This window comes from Neolamprologus multifasciatus, unplaced genomic scaffold, assembly GCF_963576455.1.
Source record: "Neolamprologus multifasciatus unplaced genomic scaffold, fNeoMul1.2 scaffold_5, whole genome shotgun sequence".
Taxonomy (NCBI): Eukaryota; Metazoa; Chordata; class Actinopteri; order Cichliformes; family Cichlidae; genus Neolamprologus; species Neolamprologus multifasciatus.
Genome location: NW_028181986.1, coordinates 322232 through 335816, shown reverse-complemented (window position 1 = coordinate 335816; position 13585 = coordinate 322232). Strand labels below are relative to the sequence as shown.

General features: G+C 39.5%; 2 protein-coding genes across 3 annotated transcripts in view; one reads left to right on the top strand and one right to left on the bottom strand.

The window, feature by feature from the left end:
• LOC146490339 (protein NLRC3-like) overlaps positions 1-13585 on the top strand; it is a 265325-nt gene that overhangs the window by 40381 nt on the left and 211359 nt on the right. The window lies entirely within an intron of this gene.
• LOC146490341 (uncharacterized) overlaps positions 2199-13585 on the bottom strand; it is a 170583-nt gene continuing 159196 nt past the window's right edge. Inside the window, exons 3-17 of one of the 2 annotated variants that reach the window (XM_085153313.1) lie at positions 8516-8594; positions 7659-7772; positions 7493-7561; positions 6969-7343; positions 6744-6845; positions 6277-6509; positions 6001-6179; positions 5812-5905; positions 5072-5428; positions 4859-4976; positions 4699-4790; positions 4505-4598; positions 3679-3838; positions 3399-3553; positions 2199-3162 (exon numbers count right to left, since the gene is read on the bottom strand). In XM_085153313.1, the coding sequence (XP_085009439.1) occupies positions 3774-3838; positions 4505-4598; positions 4699-4790; positions 4859-4976; positions 5072-5428; positions 5812-5905; positions 6001-6179; positions 6277-6509; positions 6744-6845; positions 6969-7275 (1641 nt within the window). In that variant the 5' untranslated portion in view covers positions 7276-7343; positions 7493-7561; positions 7659-7772; positions 8516-8594 and the 3' untranslated portion in view covers positions 2199-3162; positions 3399-3553; positions 3679-3773. The other variant, XM_085153312.1, reaches the window with a different exon arrangement.

Below are 13585 nucleotides of genomic sequence, written 5' to 3'. Positions count from 1 at the left end.
TTTCAGGATGATAGTCACTTCACAGGGGATGTTTTGGACAAAAGTCTTATCCAATTCTGCTTTCTCAATCTTATTCAGGTAAAAGCATGTGCTCATGCTATGTAATGTCTTAGCTGCATAAATAGAAAATATAAATATGGTTAGAACATTTTTTTCCTTAATTTAAATATGAATTTTATTTCCATTTTAATATGTCTTGATGCATGCTCAATCAGCCAGGTAAGGAATGTTTTTTGACAAAACATTTCTCACACTGAAAACATCCAGATGAACAGAATGAACTTTTTGGGATTCCATTTTAATACTTTGATGGAATTGTACTCATGTTATCAGTGGAAGTAACTGCACCTTTCTCAGCACAGGTGCATGGAGCATTTTTTTTAATTGCCACATGGTTTTAATTACTATGGAGTCTGTTACCCAGTGGTCCTTTGGGCACGGTTTCAGAAAGCAATCTTATCATTTGGTTAATTCTCTATTGAAAATATATTGTAGAATCATTGCACACTGAGTATAAAGTGTTGGGCTATCTATTCAACAGTAGAATCATGCAGCACCATTCTGTGTCCATGTGCTGTTTAGTGAAAGTGCTATTTTGTTGTTGCTGCTTGGTTTTACATTAATTAGAGGTCACTTTCTACGTCTGTTGATTAATGAGTTAATAAGCCTCAACTTTGGCTAAATCTACTGGTACATGGCCTGTTTCATATACTTATATTGTGTTGTTTTTCATGTAGGATGAACTTGATGAAGTTGTGAACACATGGAACTCGCACAAAATCCGGCCAAGTGGTAGTGCAGCATCGGGTCAACCAGTAGTAATGTACTCATTTCCAGAGCTGCACAGTGCTGAGGATAGACTGAAACCTATTTCTATGGAGGAGATCACTTTGTGTATGGAAGAGTGTAGCCCAAAAGGTCAACACCCCTGTGATGAAACAGTCTTTGAACTGTGTTGTCTGCTTATGGTAGAAAATGAATGGGATGTCCCAGGAGATCCACTTGGTGCTGCGGATCTGTATATTAGGTTAAGAGAAGAAATACTGCAAAGTATTTAAGAAACTTCAGTGTGTAAATGTACAAATAAATACAAAATATTTCTCTTTATCTTGATAACGTGATTTGATAGTAGGTGCCATGTCTTACAGGTACCTTTTATGCAGGTACTTCTGCACTGCATTAAATGAAAGACATCTTTTAGGTGTGACCGAACATGCCATTTTCAGGTCATTCTCTCAGAATATTGCTGTTTATTTCTGCTGTAATGTAAATTCAGAGTGCTGATAGGAGGTCAGCACCAACTAGTATTATTTTATGTTGATCATAGTAATAAATACAGTTTGGTTGGTATCTCTGTTTTGTTGCCAGACATGTGCATAGTATATAAAATATAAACTGACCAGCTCCCTGCTCATTGTTTTCTGTATCAACCTTTAATCTAAATATTCATGGCTGGAAACCCAGGCACCAGCATATGATATGCTAAGTGTCCGGGTTATCTGTGGTATGTTTCAGAAAACCATAGTAGCATTAACAACTCTAGGTCTTGACAACAGCATGTTTTTATAAACGTATCATTGTTAATATTTAAAGTCGTTAAATCGGGGCCTTTTGGGGAGCTTTTAGTGCAATTATATTAAAGCAAAGCTATTATAATCATTTACCCATATGAAGATCCATCACTTAATTATTATTGTATTTCACTTCTGTTAGTTGTAAGATATTTTAGCTGGTTTTCATGTAAAATGACCATGAGTCATTGCTATACTGATTCAGTGTGAGCTGTCGTATACAAGGCTCCTTCATGACATGAATCCTAAAATTATAAGAAACATAACAAAAATATTTTGACTTTTATTTGTAGGATCCCAGCAACAATGCAACAAAACAGTTCCTGCAAGTGGAACCAAGTTATTGTCCCATTAAGTGCAACATGTTTTACATTTATATTTGTGTATCTTTATGAAATGTTTGAAATTAAAAATAAATGGTATTCTTCCATGTTACTGAGCTCATGTGTGGCAGTCTCTTGAATTCTGGCATGTTCAAATAGATAAGGAGCTTGACGAACATATTCAAAACAACAATACAAATGTACTGTGTACAGCAACATTTTATTGGAAAAAGTTTACAAGAAACCTGTTCTTGCCAATGCCAATAACATGGCTAAAACTCATAACCATATAAGCTGCCCTGTAACAAGAATGACTCAACAAACTTATAGATCTCATACAGTCTTGTTATGCATCAGTATACATCAGTGACTTACTGTAAAGATCATGAACACTGGCTATTGTGGTATCACATATTCCTTCAGTGTCATCTATGCTATAGAAATAAAAACAAGTGTGAATGGTTGAGAACATACATGCATACAAATAAAAATGCATAATTTCTCACAGTAACAAGACATTTTTTCAGGTGTTAAGATTAATACTATATCTGAGAACATGACAATTTGGCATTACAAAAGGATCCCTGAATAATCACAGCACTTGACCACTGCACTGAACTGTACAGTGTTTATTTATGATCTCAGTAATCAATAACCGTCTTCAAAACAGACTGAATCCTTTAAGCAGCTTGAATTAATTTGATGGATGAATAACAGGTATGCTTAGAAACAATATGACATTAAGAAAATACTGGAATTTTAAAAAATATTTTCACCAACCTTTGTAATCAAAGACAAATGCCAAACTTTGATACCTTAACCCACTTAACCAAAAAATTGCATATACTATTATTATTATGTTATCGTATCTGAACGTGTTCACTAGTCATTAAATTAGATGGGAAAGAATGATTCAGGGTAAACAACTGCACCAAGGAAATTCCATTTTTCTTCTCAAAATGTAAAATGTCTGTTGATAAGCGATTTCTAAATCAGACATTATAAAATCACATTAAACAGAGATGTGATTAACTTTTTATTTTGCCAAACATAACATCAATAATGACACAATCAGTCAGAAGTGCTCAAATCACTCTCATCGTCTGGAATGTCCTCCTCCGAGTCCATTTCCAGGAGTGGTTGGTGGCTGAGGATTCTCTTGTACACGTCCTTTACTTTGAGCATTTCAGCTTTCAGTTCACTTTGTTGTTTTAAAACCAGGCTACAGAGTCCCTTCTGTGCATCCTCTGACATGCCAACAAAGGAGGCTGTAAAAAGAACAAAACAAATAAATATGAGTAAAGTAAAAAAACAAACAAACAAACAAAAACCTCACCTCATAAACACAAGGAATTAGGATCCTGTAATTAAACAATTTTTTTAAAGGGAGAAGGCAGTGTTAGCTACCAATCTAGATATAGGTAAAAGATCCAGTAAGACTTTAGCATCTGCTCTTATTTTCAATCGATTCATCAAAAAATTTATAAATAAATAAAGTGCTTACAGTCTGAGGAGATTGTCCCCAACACCACAGATCGCATTCACAACACTGTCCAGTGACGCTGCATCTCCCTGCAAAGGATCATCTCCTCCTCTCTCAGGCGCCTCACAGCCATCACCTTCTCAAAGACCTTCTTTTTGTCCGGAGGTCAGCAGCAGCTACAGTTTAACAACATCAGATGGGAAGACATAGTAGCATATTATGATTCAAGAACAAAACATTCAACTACTGCTCAGATACTGGGAGTTTGTTTAAAAAGGATATTTAGAAATCAAGAGCTTACGTTCACTTGTGCTCTGCCAGGGCCAAACGTCGGTCTGCATGAGGGCATCACTGGATACGATTTGCTTTGTTGGTTCAGCGAGCTTGTTGTAGTCGTCAACAGCAGCGTTTCTTCTCAACTAAGAAGACCTTGCGAATTCTGTGTCGCCTCTTGTTGCTATCTGTAAATAATCATAAAATTCACACCTTCACATAATGTATATATTTACATTTTAATCTGCACTCATCAATTTGTTTGCTAGAACAAATCACATCCAGCTTAAACAAACCTGCATCTGATTTTATTCTGTTTACAAAGTAGCTGTACAAGCTGTACAAACTGAGCATCAAACGGTCCATTTCAAAGAAACTGTGACACCATTTAGTCTGTAAAGACTTTGTGTTCGCACTCTGATGATGACGACAAGCTCCTCTATTCGTGCCTGCAACGCTCCAAGGCTGCCATCAGTTTGATCCGTTTCATAGTGAGAGGAATATTAATCAGAATACAGGAGGAGTAACAGTCACCAAACTACAGTGGACTCTGTAATCACTGACTTGATGACATTCATTATAAGACATCTGGAGCCTTCATGTGCTGCATTATCATGAGATAACAAGTATGTTGGTGTTCAGGTTTATAAAACCAACTAGTACGACATCATTTCAACCCAGGTTCTATCCAATTTGATCAAACGCAACAACTCTGCCATCAATTCTGCTTTTACAAGGCTTATTTTTTATTGTTTGCTGACACTGTCAGAAAGATCTTAATTCTACCTTAAGTTCGTTAATGAGGCCATGGTGGGTCCTGTTGTTATACACGAGTGCATTATATTGAGACTCACCTTCAGCCCATTGCTGCACTGTGTCGTCATCCACACCCAGCTCATTTCTGGTCGCATTCAGGCTCTCCGCTTGTTCTCTAAGGATCCTTATGATCTAAGAATACATTAATGTCATTCATATTGACATTAAAAGAGTACTGGTGTTTTACCCCCCATTACCACACACATTAAAATGGGTTTTTCAAAAAAATGACCTTTAGATATCTCTGGCTCAAAGTGGGGCCCAGTTGTTCCACTTTCCTTTTGTTCCAGCCCAAAGCCAGGAGGGTCAGCATGTCTGTTCGCCCTGCATTTCAGTTAGTATACAAATAAGAATGAATGAGCAGGAGTGGAATCTCAGACACGGACACATACCTGCTTTAGACATGTACTTCGTTGTGATGGCCACCCTGGACAGGAAACTGTTTACTTGTTCCACCTCTTCTCCAACTGTTGAACCGGCCCCATCCTGAAACGCACCTCCCCATTTGATCTATAGAAAGGAGGTCACAATACATGACTGCTGAATTCATTCAACCTTATAACAAAATGTCTCTAACTAATCCAAAACTACAAGCTGCAGTATACCTCGCATTTCCAAGTGTGAGCCTTTGCATGCATGACGGAGAGAAAAGGACGCATTGACAAGAGGTTCCTCAGCTCAGGGGACTGCTGAGCCACGTTGGTTAAATATGGGAAATATTTACAGGCCACATCGGAGCAAAGGAACGTAATATGTCCTGGGACGCTAGCTGCCAACTTCCTCTGGAGAAAAAGGGGGTAAGCAAAGATCTCCCCTCGAAACATGTTCAATGCAGCTAGGAGGACTCCGTGGCGACAAACAGCTATTTCCATGCCCTCTTCATCCAACTTCCCAGTGGACTTTTTGGACGACTCCTTTGCTGCAGTCCAAGATGAAGATCCGCACAACCCTTTCCCCGGGACCTATACACTCAAAGATTTTAACATAAAAGACATGGCATGATTAAGCCCTATCAGGGACAAACCTTTTAAAACAAATGCATAACAATTAGCTGAATTAGCCTTAAGTCACACAAGACCTCATATCTCCCCAGGACAGCACTGATAACACAAAATAAAAATCATGTTGTTGTTTTTTTAAATACACATGGTGACAAAATTAAGTACACATTAAGATAAAGTAAATAGTATTACGACAACACCAAGAGAAAAATGAAATGAATATCCACCCATCCATATATGTATACACACACACACACACACACACACACGTATGTGTATATGGTTATGGCATTAACGTCATTTTAACAAGATTAACACTAACAGCACTAATATGTGTATCTTACATGATTTGTGTGTCTCTGGATGTATTTCACAAACTCAGCAACTTCCTCATCTTTTTCAATGAAGACACCTTCAAAGTTCCCCTGCTCTGAAGTGCTGAATGAACACAGTGACAGTTGTTTGAAAAGAAACATTAAAATACATTTTTCTACAAATCCATATGTGACTTATGTACACAATGCATAACGTACCTTGCATTAGACTGAAAGCGATAAAGCTTGCGGTTTCCATCAACTGAGACGGCGAGCATGTCTGGAGTGCAGGCAGGGCAGCTAAAGCATGGCTCCTTGCACATCCTGTCCACCTCAAACTTTACAGCACTCCACTCCAAGAAACTTTTACTGAAGGCATCAGCTGATATTCGGCCAGTCTTTTACATAGAGGACATACAACAGAATATTCAAGGACAGTCATCATAAACATTGATTTGCACAATTTCCTTAAACTTGGCAAATTTAGAAACTCACCCTTCCAAAATGGGCTGTTCGTTCATCCAGCATTTTGACAAATGCCTTAAGTGACATCCCTGGTGCAGCCTTCTTAATGTCATAGAAAGACTGAAAGACATCCACTGAAAACAGGGTGCAGAAATTTAAGGTGCCAGGCCAATATCCACTACCCAGGATGTCCTTAACTGAGGGGGACCACACTAGGCCACAGCTGGTGCAGCTCACCACTGGCAGTGCAAGGTTATAACGGCCTTTAGAAAGGATAAGGATAAATTCAGTCATGGCTCAAAGCATTCATTTTTTTCATGTTGTGAAGATTTCATGTTGTTTTCAAAGCGGTCTGGTAAATCCAAATGACCTTTGACAGGTGCCCACATATACTGTGGGCCGAGGGTAATTCAAAACAATGTAGCAATGCACAATTTGCAATAAAATCTCCAAACACATCTATTGTGTATGTACTGTGTGACAAAAGGGGAACTTACCATTTATGGTTACAAGAGCCACAATTGCACCGGGTGAAACCTCAACGTTACCTGCTGGGCAGTCACACACATGGTCTGGCCTTTGCACAGGCAACAGCCGAACTAACATTAAAACACACAATATATATAAAAAGAATTAGAAATTAACTGATACACAATAAATATACAATAACAGCACCCACTCATAGTACATAGCAAGAAATGCATAAGACTTAAAAACCGTACCTATTGGCTTGTGAAACTCTGATGAAGGCTGCAAAAACCCTCCTGTTACTGCCTCTCTGTTGTGCAGGACAAAGCGTGTGTGAACTGCAATATCACAGTCAGCACAAAGGAATGGAAGAGGCAGGCAGTCCAGACACCTCACAACTACTTGTTTGCCACACTGACACACACGGTGTGACTGTGGATCCAGAGTAGCTAACATATCGTCTATAAGACAAGGCCTGGCCTCTTTCCACTTTTGCGAGGACACCATATTTCTGATCGCCCAGTGAGTAGCAGCTGACTCAGACGACGTCTCACAAGTCATGGCTGCGTCCTCTTCTCCATCCTCCAACAACTGAAGGAGCTCCTGACGAAGCACCTCAGTTCCACACACTAACAGAAAAAGAATAAAGGAAGAAACTCTTCCACAAAGTGAAAAACACTCTAGGCAGTATGTTTCTTAGGACTGCACAAAAGCCCTGCATAACTCAACTATAACAACAAATATAAAAGTAAACAGAAATCACAATATATACAAGAACCTTTTGTTGGGTTGACACTGGCAACATAACTAGGTTCTTCACGTGGACATTGATGCTGATCTCTGGACACTGGGGGGGGGGAAAGAGATTGAAGAATATCTACTTACTGAAATTCTTTGGTGAAAACAAGTTGTGAGATAAAATCAATGGTTGTGAGAACACTGACCACGTGGCAACTACTACTTCGACTGGTTGATGGTCTTTGAGGAATAAAATCTCCCCGTCTGTCACGTTTTTTCCAGCGCACTGGTCTTGGCTGAAGTTCACTCTGTGCATCATTCTGCGCAATTAACAAGGAAAAAAGGGAACACCTAAAATACAGTTCATGATTAAAGCAAAGATTATCAAACATCTTAAGTTAACCAACTTAATTTCACATAAACTCATATATACACATATATAAAAATGTATATTAAAAAAATTCAAATAATATAACGTTTACTCCGTACAAAATATTAGACAAGCGTGTTGTTGAGAATAGATTCCTTAATGTACATCAACGTTAAAGAGAGTTGTGATTGCTTGCAACATTATAATATTGTGGTAATGGGTGTAAGGATACAAAATAGAAAATAGGCCTGGGATGGGAACAAAGAACTGAGGTGCAGGGCAGGACAATCAACCCCCACCCCCAGGGCATGAAGCAAGAGTTACTGAGGGTGAGGGGCAGACAAAGGGCAAACGGGCACTACCATAAAAGGAGATGGGGGTCAGGGTGTCACCCTTGGCCACTGTACTAGTGTATTTCCATTGTGGGGGTGTTTACTGTGGGGGGAGGAGACCAGAGGTTATAACTGTAACTGTTGTGTGGAGTTCTTTAGATCAGCCTTTAGCATAGGACTGCATAGGAATGCAGTGTGCTGATCTCCAGATGCATCTGTAAGAATAATGGGTAATAAAAGGATTGTGTAAAACATGGAAACATCTCAGCGTGATCTCTACCAGGACCAAAAGAATCACAGAGACCGGCGTTGTCTCAACACGTGTTCCCTCTTTAACAACTGTTTCCACTAAAAATGTTACCTGCATATCTCGAAGGAGTTTGTCAGCAGCCTGAACCTCTTCCTCCAGCTCGGGATCCTCTGAATCACTCATTTTCAAGCTAAAGAGGAAAGAGATTTTTGCAGAACTCAGTGACATAAACACATAACTAACGCAATTCAAATGATTTTCAGTCTTGGCGCTCCGGTTAACGTTAGCAATTAACGTTAGCATCATCAGTTTGTAAAGAGCTAGCAGAACTCTTAGCGCAAAAACTGCTTTGCGCACCATGTGAGGGTATTTTGCAACACACAAGTCCTTTAACGTTTGTAATATATTTAATCCATCATCGTTGGATTAAATGGCTAATGCTGCAGTAGCCACGTGTAGTCGTCTAGCAAGCATGCTGACGGTAGCTGTAGCCATTTTTAAACGCATTAAACCGTTTCCGAGATCAGTCACCTCTGTTTGTTTGAAGCTTTTATGAAAAACAAACTTTGAAACACACATCAAGCTATTACTTTAAATATATGTATTTTTTACATACCTGCATTAGAATCAATCAGTTCCGCCTCATTTTCTTATTCTTATAAATGGGTCTCTCCGTTCTCCCATCATCCTTTGCTTACACAGGTTGCGTCTGATTGGTTGGAGCCGAGAGCATCCAAAACTAACAGGAGTGGTGAATGAATCTATAAATGTGTTTTACGTGTGAAATGAAAATAATAAACCTAACAAAGGATTATGTACGTTAAATCTGCGCACTTTCAGATCGTGAATCACTTTGGAAAACACTGTGGGGTGGCCACAACATGAAGCGATTTTATTGTTGAATTATCAGTGATACTTTCATGTGTTTTTGTTGAGAAATGTTAACGATGTCATTAAAAGAAAGCATTAAATTAGGGAGAAAAACCCGTTCGCGGAGAGGGTCCCCAGTTCTCCAGGTAGATTGTGCTTCACGGCGTCATGTTTCGCCGTGACAGGGTTATTGCTGGAGCCTCTGCTCGAAGCGTCTCTGATCGCCGCGAGCGGGTTCATATTGGAATGAATTGACAACCCACAGCGTCGCATAAAAACGTGGAAGGCTACCTTTAGCGTCAGCATGAGAAGTTAAGGGACGTGACAAATCGTCAGTATTTTACGCCTCGGGAGTGAGAACGGGTTGCTGTAGAAGGACAGTCCACATACACTGCTGCTCTGTTAGAGACAGAGGAGGAGGAGGAGATGATGTGTGTTTGTATGTTATTGTGCCTGACATAAACAGGACCATTATTAGAGCACTCCAGACTCCAGGACTGATCATCAGCTGTGTCCCATTTCAGGGTCTGCACGCTTGAAGTACGCGCACTACGGGTACTACGTACGGTGCGTACTATAAGTACGAGAAGTGCGGAAGTGAGAGGCTTGTGAAATGGGACGGTCTAGCCTTCGTCGCGCTGTTCAGGTTGCCTAGCAACCATGATACTAACCACGAGAAACGTTTCATACAGCTTTGTTTGACAGAAATGAAGGAGAAAAATGTTTTGTTGGTCAATCATTTTTGTCATGACATCACTTTGATTAGTTGAGTATCTGAGGCTGAGACCACAGGACTGTAAAACATGATTGTTGGGCTTCATTTCTGTACTGAACAGTTATTTAAGATTAGCTAGTAAATAATAATTAGTTAATGTTGTTCATGAGACTAAAGTCATCTCACTATGGTAATGTAAATATAATATGGCCAATATTATAGTTATTGTCAGATTATTATGATATATCTCTATCTATCTATCTATATATATATATATATATATATATATATATATATGATCAACTGGTTTTTGACAAATACCGGAAATGAGTTTATGGCAGATATGACTTTTTGACACAACACCAGCTAACTGACAAGACCTAGTTAAAAGCTAATATCACGGTTGAATATTAAGCTAACCTTAGGCTCCAGTAATCTAAAACTGGCACTTCCCCTCTGATAAACCACATGATCATGTAACAAATATGTCAGCTTACCAAAGAACAGAGGACAGTTTATTCAGGGTGTGACAGCACTTTACCACCTGTGTCCAACATATCATACACATTTCTGGACTGGAGCACGTACATCGTTAAAAACTCCAGGACTTCATCACAGCCTCTCTCACATCTTCACATGTGTAGTTTACAGGAAACTTAAATAACACTGGCTGAATATGTTTGTAGCAGGATAACATTAGGCTCCCTTATATGATGGGATTTAAACAGGGAGGAAGAAGAAAAATGTTGGCATCAGTTACCAACACTTCACTCAACTGTGACTCACTTGTGTTTAACACTGGAATATGTGAACAGATTACTTACTGAGTCCTTTCTCAGTCCACGGGTTGTAAAACCACAACATCCTCCATCCGTAGTAAGAAAAAGCGTCTGTGGCAATAACCAAAATGTCTCCATACAGCCTTTGTGAATAAGAAAATGGCTGGCCAGGAAAATATATATATTTTTAAATGTAAAAATGTATAGAGCTAAATATGAAACGTGTCTGTGAGTCCTTCGGTCCAAATACTCGAGGTCGAGAAGAATATATAGCAGCCGCTGATCCCTCAATGGCACCAGTAAGACAGCAGGACAGCAGGGCCTCTTCCTCAGCAGAAGTCTCCTCCACTGCTAGCAGGAGAAACATGAGTATTTTAAAGGTACTGCGTGTACAGATATCACCGCTGGCTCACACAAGCTTGCTCTGACACAGCTACAGACCTTGGCTGTGTCCCAATCCAGCGACCGCACGCTCCTGAGTACGCATTTTGAGAGCTATTACGTCACAGCGACACGACGACAGCTGTCCCAATCCAAAGTGTACTCCAAAAGCACTGTCGACTTCCCCAAATGTCAAGCATGGTCCGGTGTACATTTCGTGGTCCCAATTAACCCACAATTCATAGCGCAGTGGTGGGTGTGGATAATTTTGCCGAAAAATATGGTAGAGGGCTGAAGCGGAGCGGCCGAAGAGTGAACTTTCACACTTATTTATGTGCGAATGTTTAATAATGAAGAACATTAAAACATTATTGTTACGTGACATTAGAGATGTTTGTACTAACTTTGTTTTAAAGCCTTTACTTTACGCCGTTCGATAGTCGACCTTAATCCTACAGAGAATGTGATGATTTGATGGATAATTAAAGTCAGTCATATATCCACAAACACAACAAGCTGAAAGTCAGTGATGCTGCTCGGTTTGCAGTCCTGAATATCACGGCACCAGCAGGATTCACTGCACTGTTAATGTTAGCTCTGTTATATTGCTGCCTCTGTTCGGTGGTGTCGAGCCAAACGGACTTTAACGTGTGTTTGAACGAGCTGACGGTTCACTCGTTAAGCTGAAAGAAAGATGCTTTAATCACAGCAGTCACACATGTGTCCACTGTAACATCTGGGAACTCTTCTTGTTTAGCACTCGTAATAACACAAACACTAAATCCTCCTGTTTGTAGCAGTGTGTACACCTGAGACTGTCACCTGTCTGTCTGTCCTGCACTCTCTCTCTGTTTTGGAGCAAAAAATAAATGTTTGTTTCAGTTCTATGAAGCTTTGAGTATTTTGGATCAGTAGCTGCTGTGTTTGTTGCATCATATTGCTGTAATTGTTTATATGCTTTATATATTCTGAGCTAAGTTGATCTATAGTGTTACATCATATTCTATAAGGATGTTATGTGTTTGTAGACTTTCTGCCCAGTTTGACCCATTTAGCAGAATCAGCCTGTTTAAGGCTCTGATATCTATTCTGTGTGACTTAAAGCAGTTATGACATGGTCTGATTTTCTCACCCAATAAAGGAATATTTCATATATCAGTCTACTCTTCATTCTATCAGACACAGTTATCACAGCTCGTACATTTGCTTTATACACATATATGTCAGCAATGAGCCAAATTTAGTAATGCCAACATATTAAACGAACAACATTTGTTACATAATACATCTATATATGCACTGTCACAGATACTTGTCTTTGAGTGAAGATTTAAGGTGACAGGAAATATAAATAACTGCAACTTGAATCTTTACTGAAGCTCAGTGTTTGACACAGAGTTCAGGCTCACTGCTGTAATAACTAATCATGATACATATAATAATAATAACTATAATATTGTCCATATTATATTTACATTACCACAGTGAGATGACTTTAGTCTCATGAACAACATCAGCTAATTGTTATTTACTAGCTAATCTTAAATGACTGTTCAGTACAGAGATGAAGCCCAACAACCAGGTTTTACAGTCCTGTGGTCTCAGCCTCAACTAATCAAAGTGAGGTCATAAAAAATGAATGAACAACAAAACATTTTTCTCCTTCATTTCTGTCAAACACAGCTGTATGAAACGTTTCTCGCGGTTAGTATCATGGTTGCTAGGCAACCTGAGCAGCGCGACGACGGCTGGACCGTCCCGTTTCACGAGCCTCTCACTTCCGCGCTTCTCCTACTTTGTATTACGCGCCGTACGTGCGGTCGCTGGATTGGGACACAGCCCGTGTGTGCTCATAGCCCCTAAACAACAACAGTGCAGTCTGCTAGTTCAAATGCACAACATAAGTGACAACTTACTGTACACTGAACACACATCGCTCACTGAGTTAGGTCCTTGCACCTTTTTAAAACACACCCCTTTAGCTTACATCTTGAAAGTAGTGCGAGCCATATGGGTTTATATTCCAAACAGTGACACGAACTTGATCACTGAAGTCCGCTTAACATGGCTGCTAATTTTCAAGCTTACTAGCTTATTCACGATTAGCACACTAACAATCATCATTAACCACACATCATAACATAACCAAACGATAACATGTAGAAAGAAACAATGTGCGTATAAAACACAAATGCTTACCTAGCAGGAGAATAAATAATCAGTATTTTAAGGCTACTGCATGTACAGATGTCACTGCTGGCTCACATGAGCGACCTCTGAGAACCCCACAGTTTACTCCCCAGCTGACTGGCGCGAAAGAGTCGTAAATCACCGGCATTGTAAAACTTTAAATTATTCCAGGGCATGTTAAAAACAAAACACCAAACAGATGGACTGGATATTAAACGGTATCAAACGACTAAATGAACACAGGGT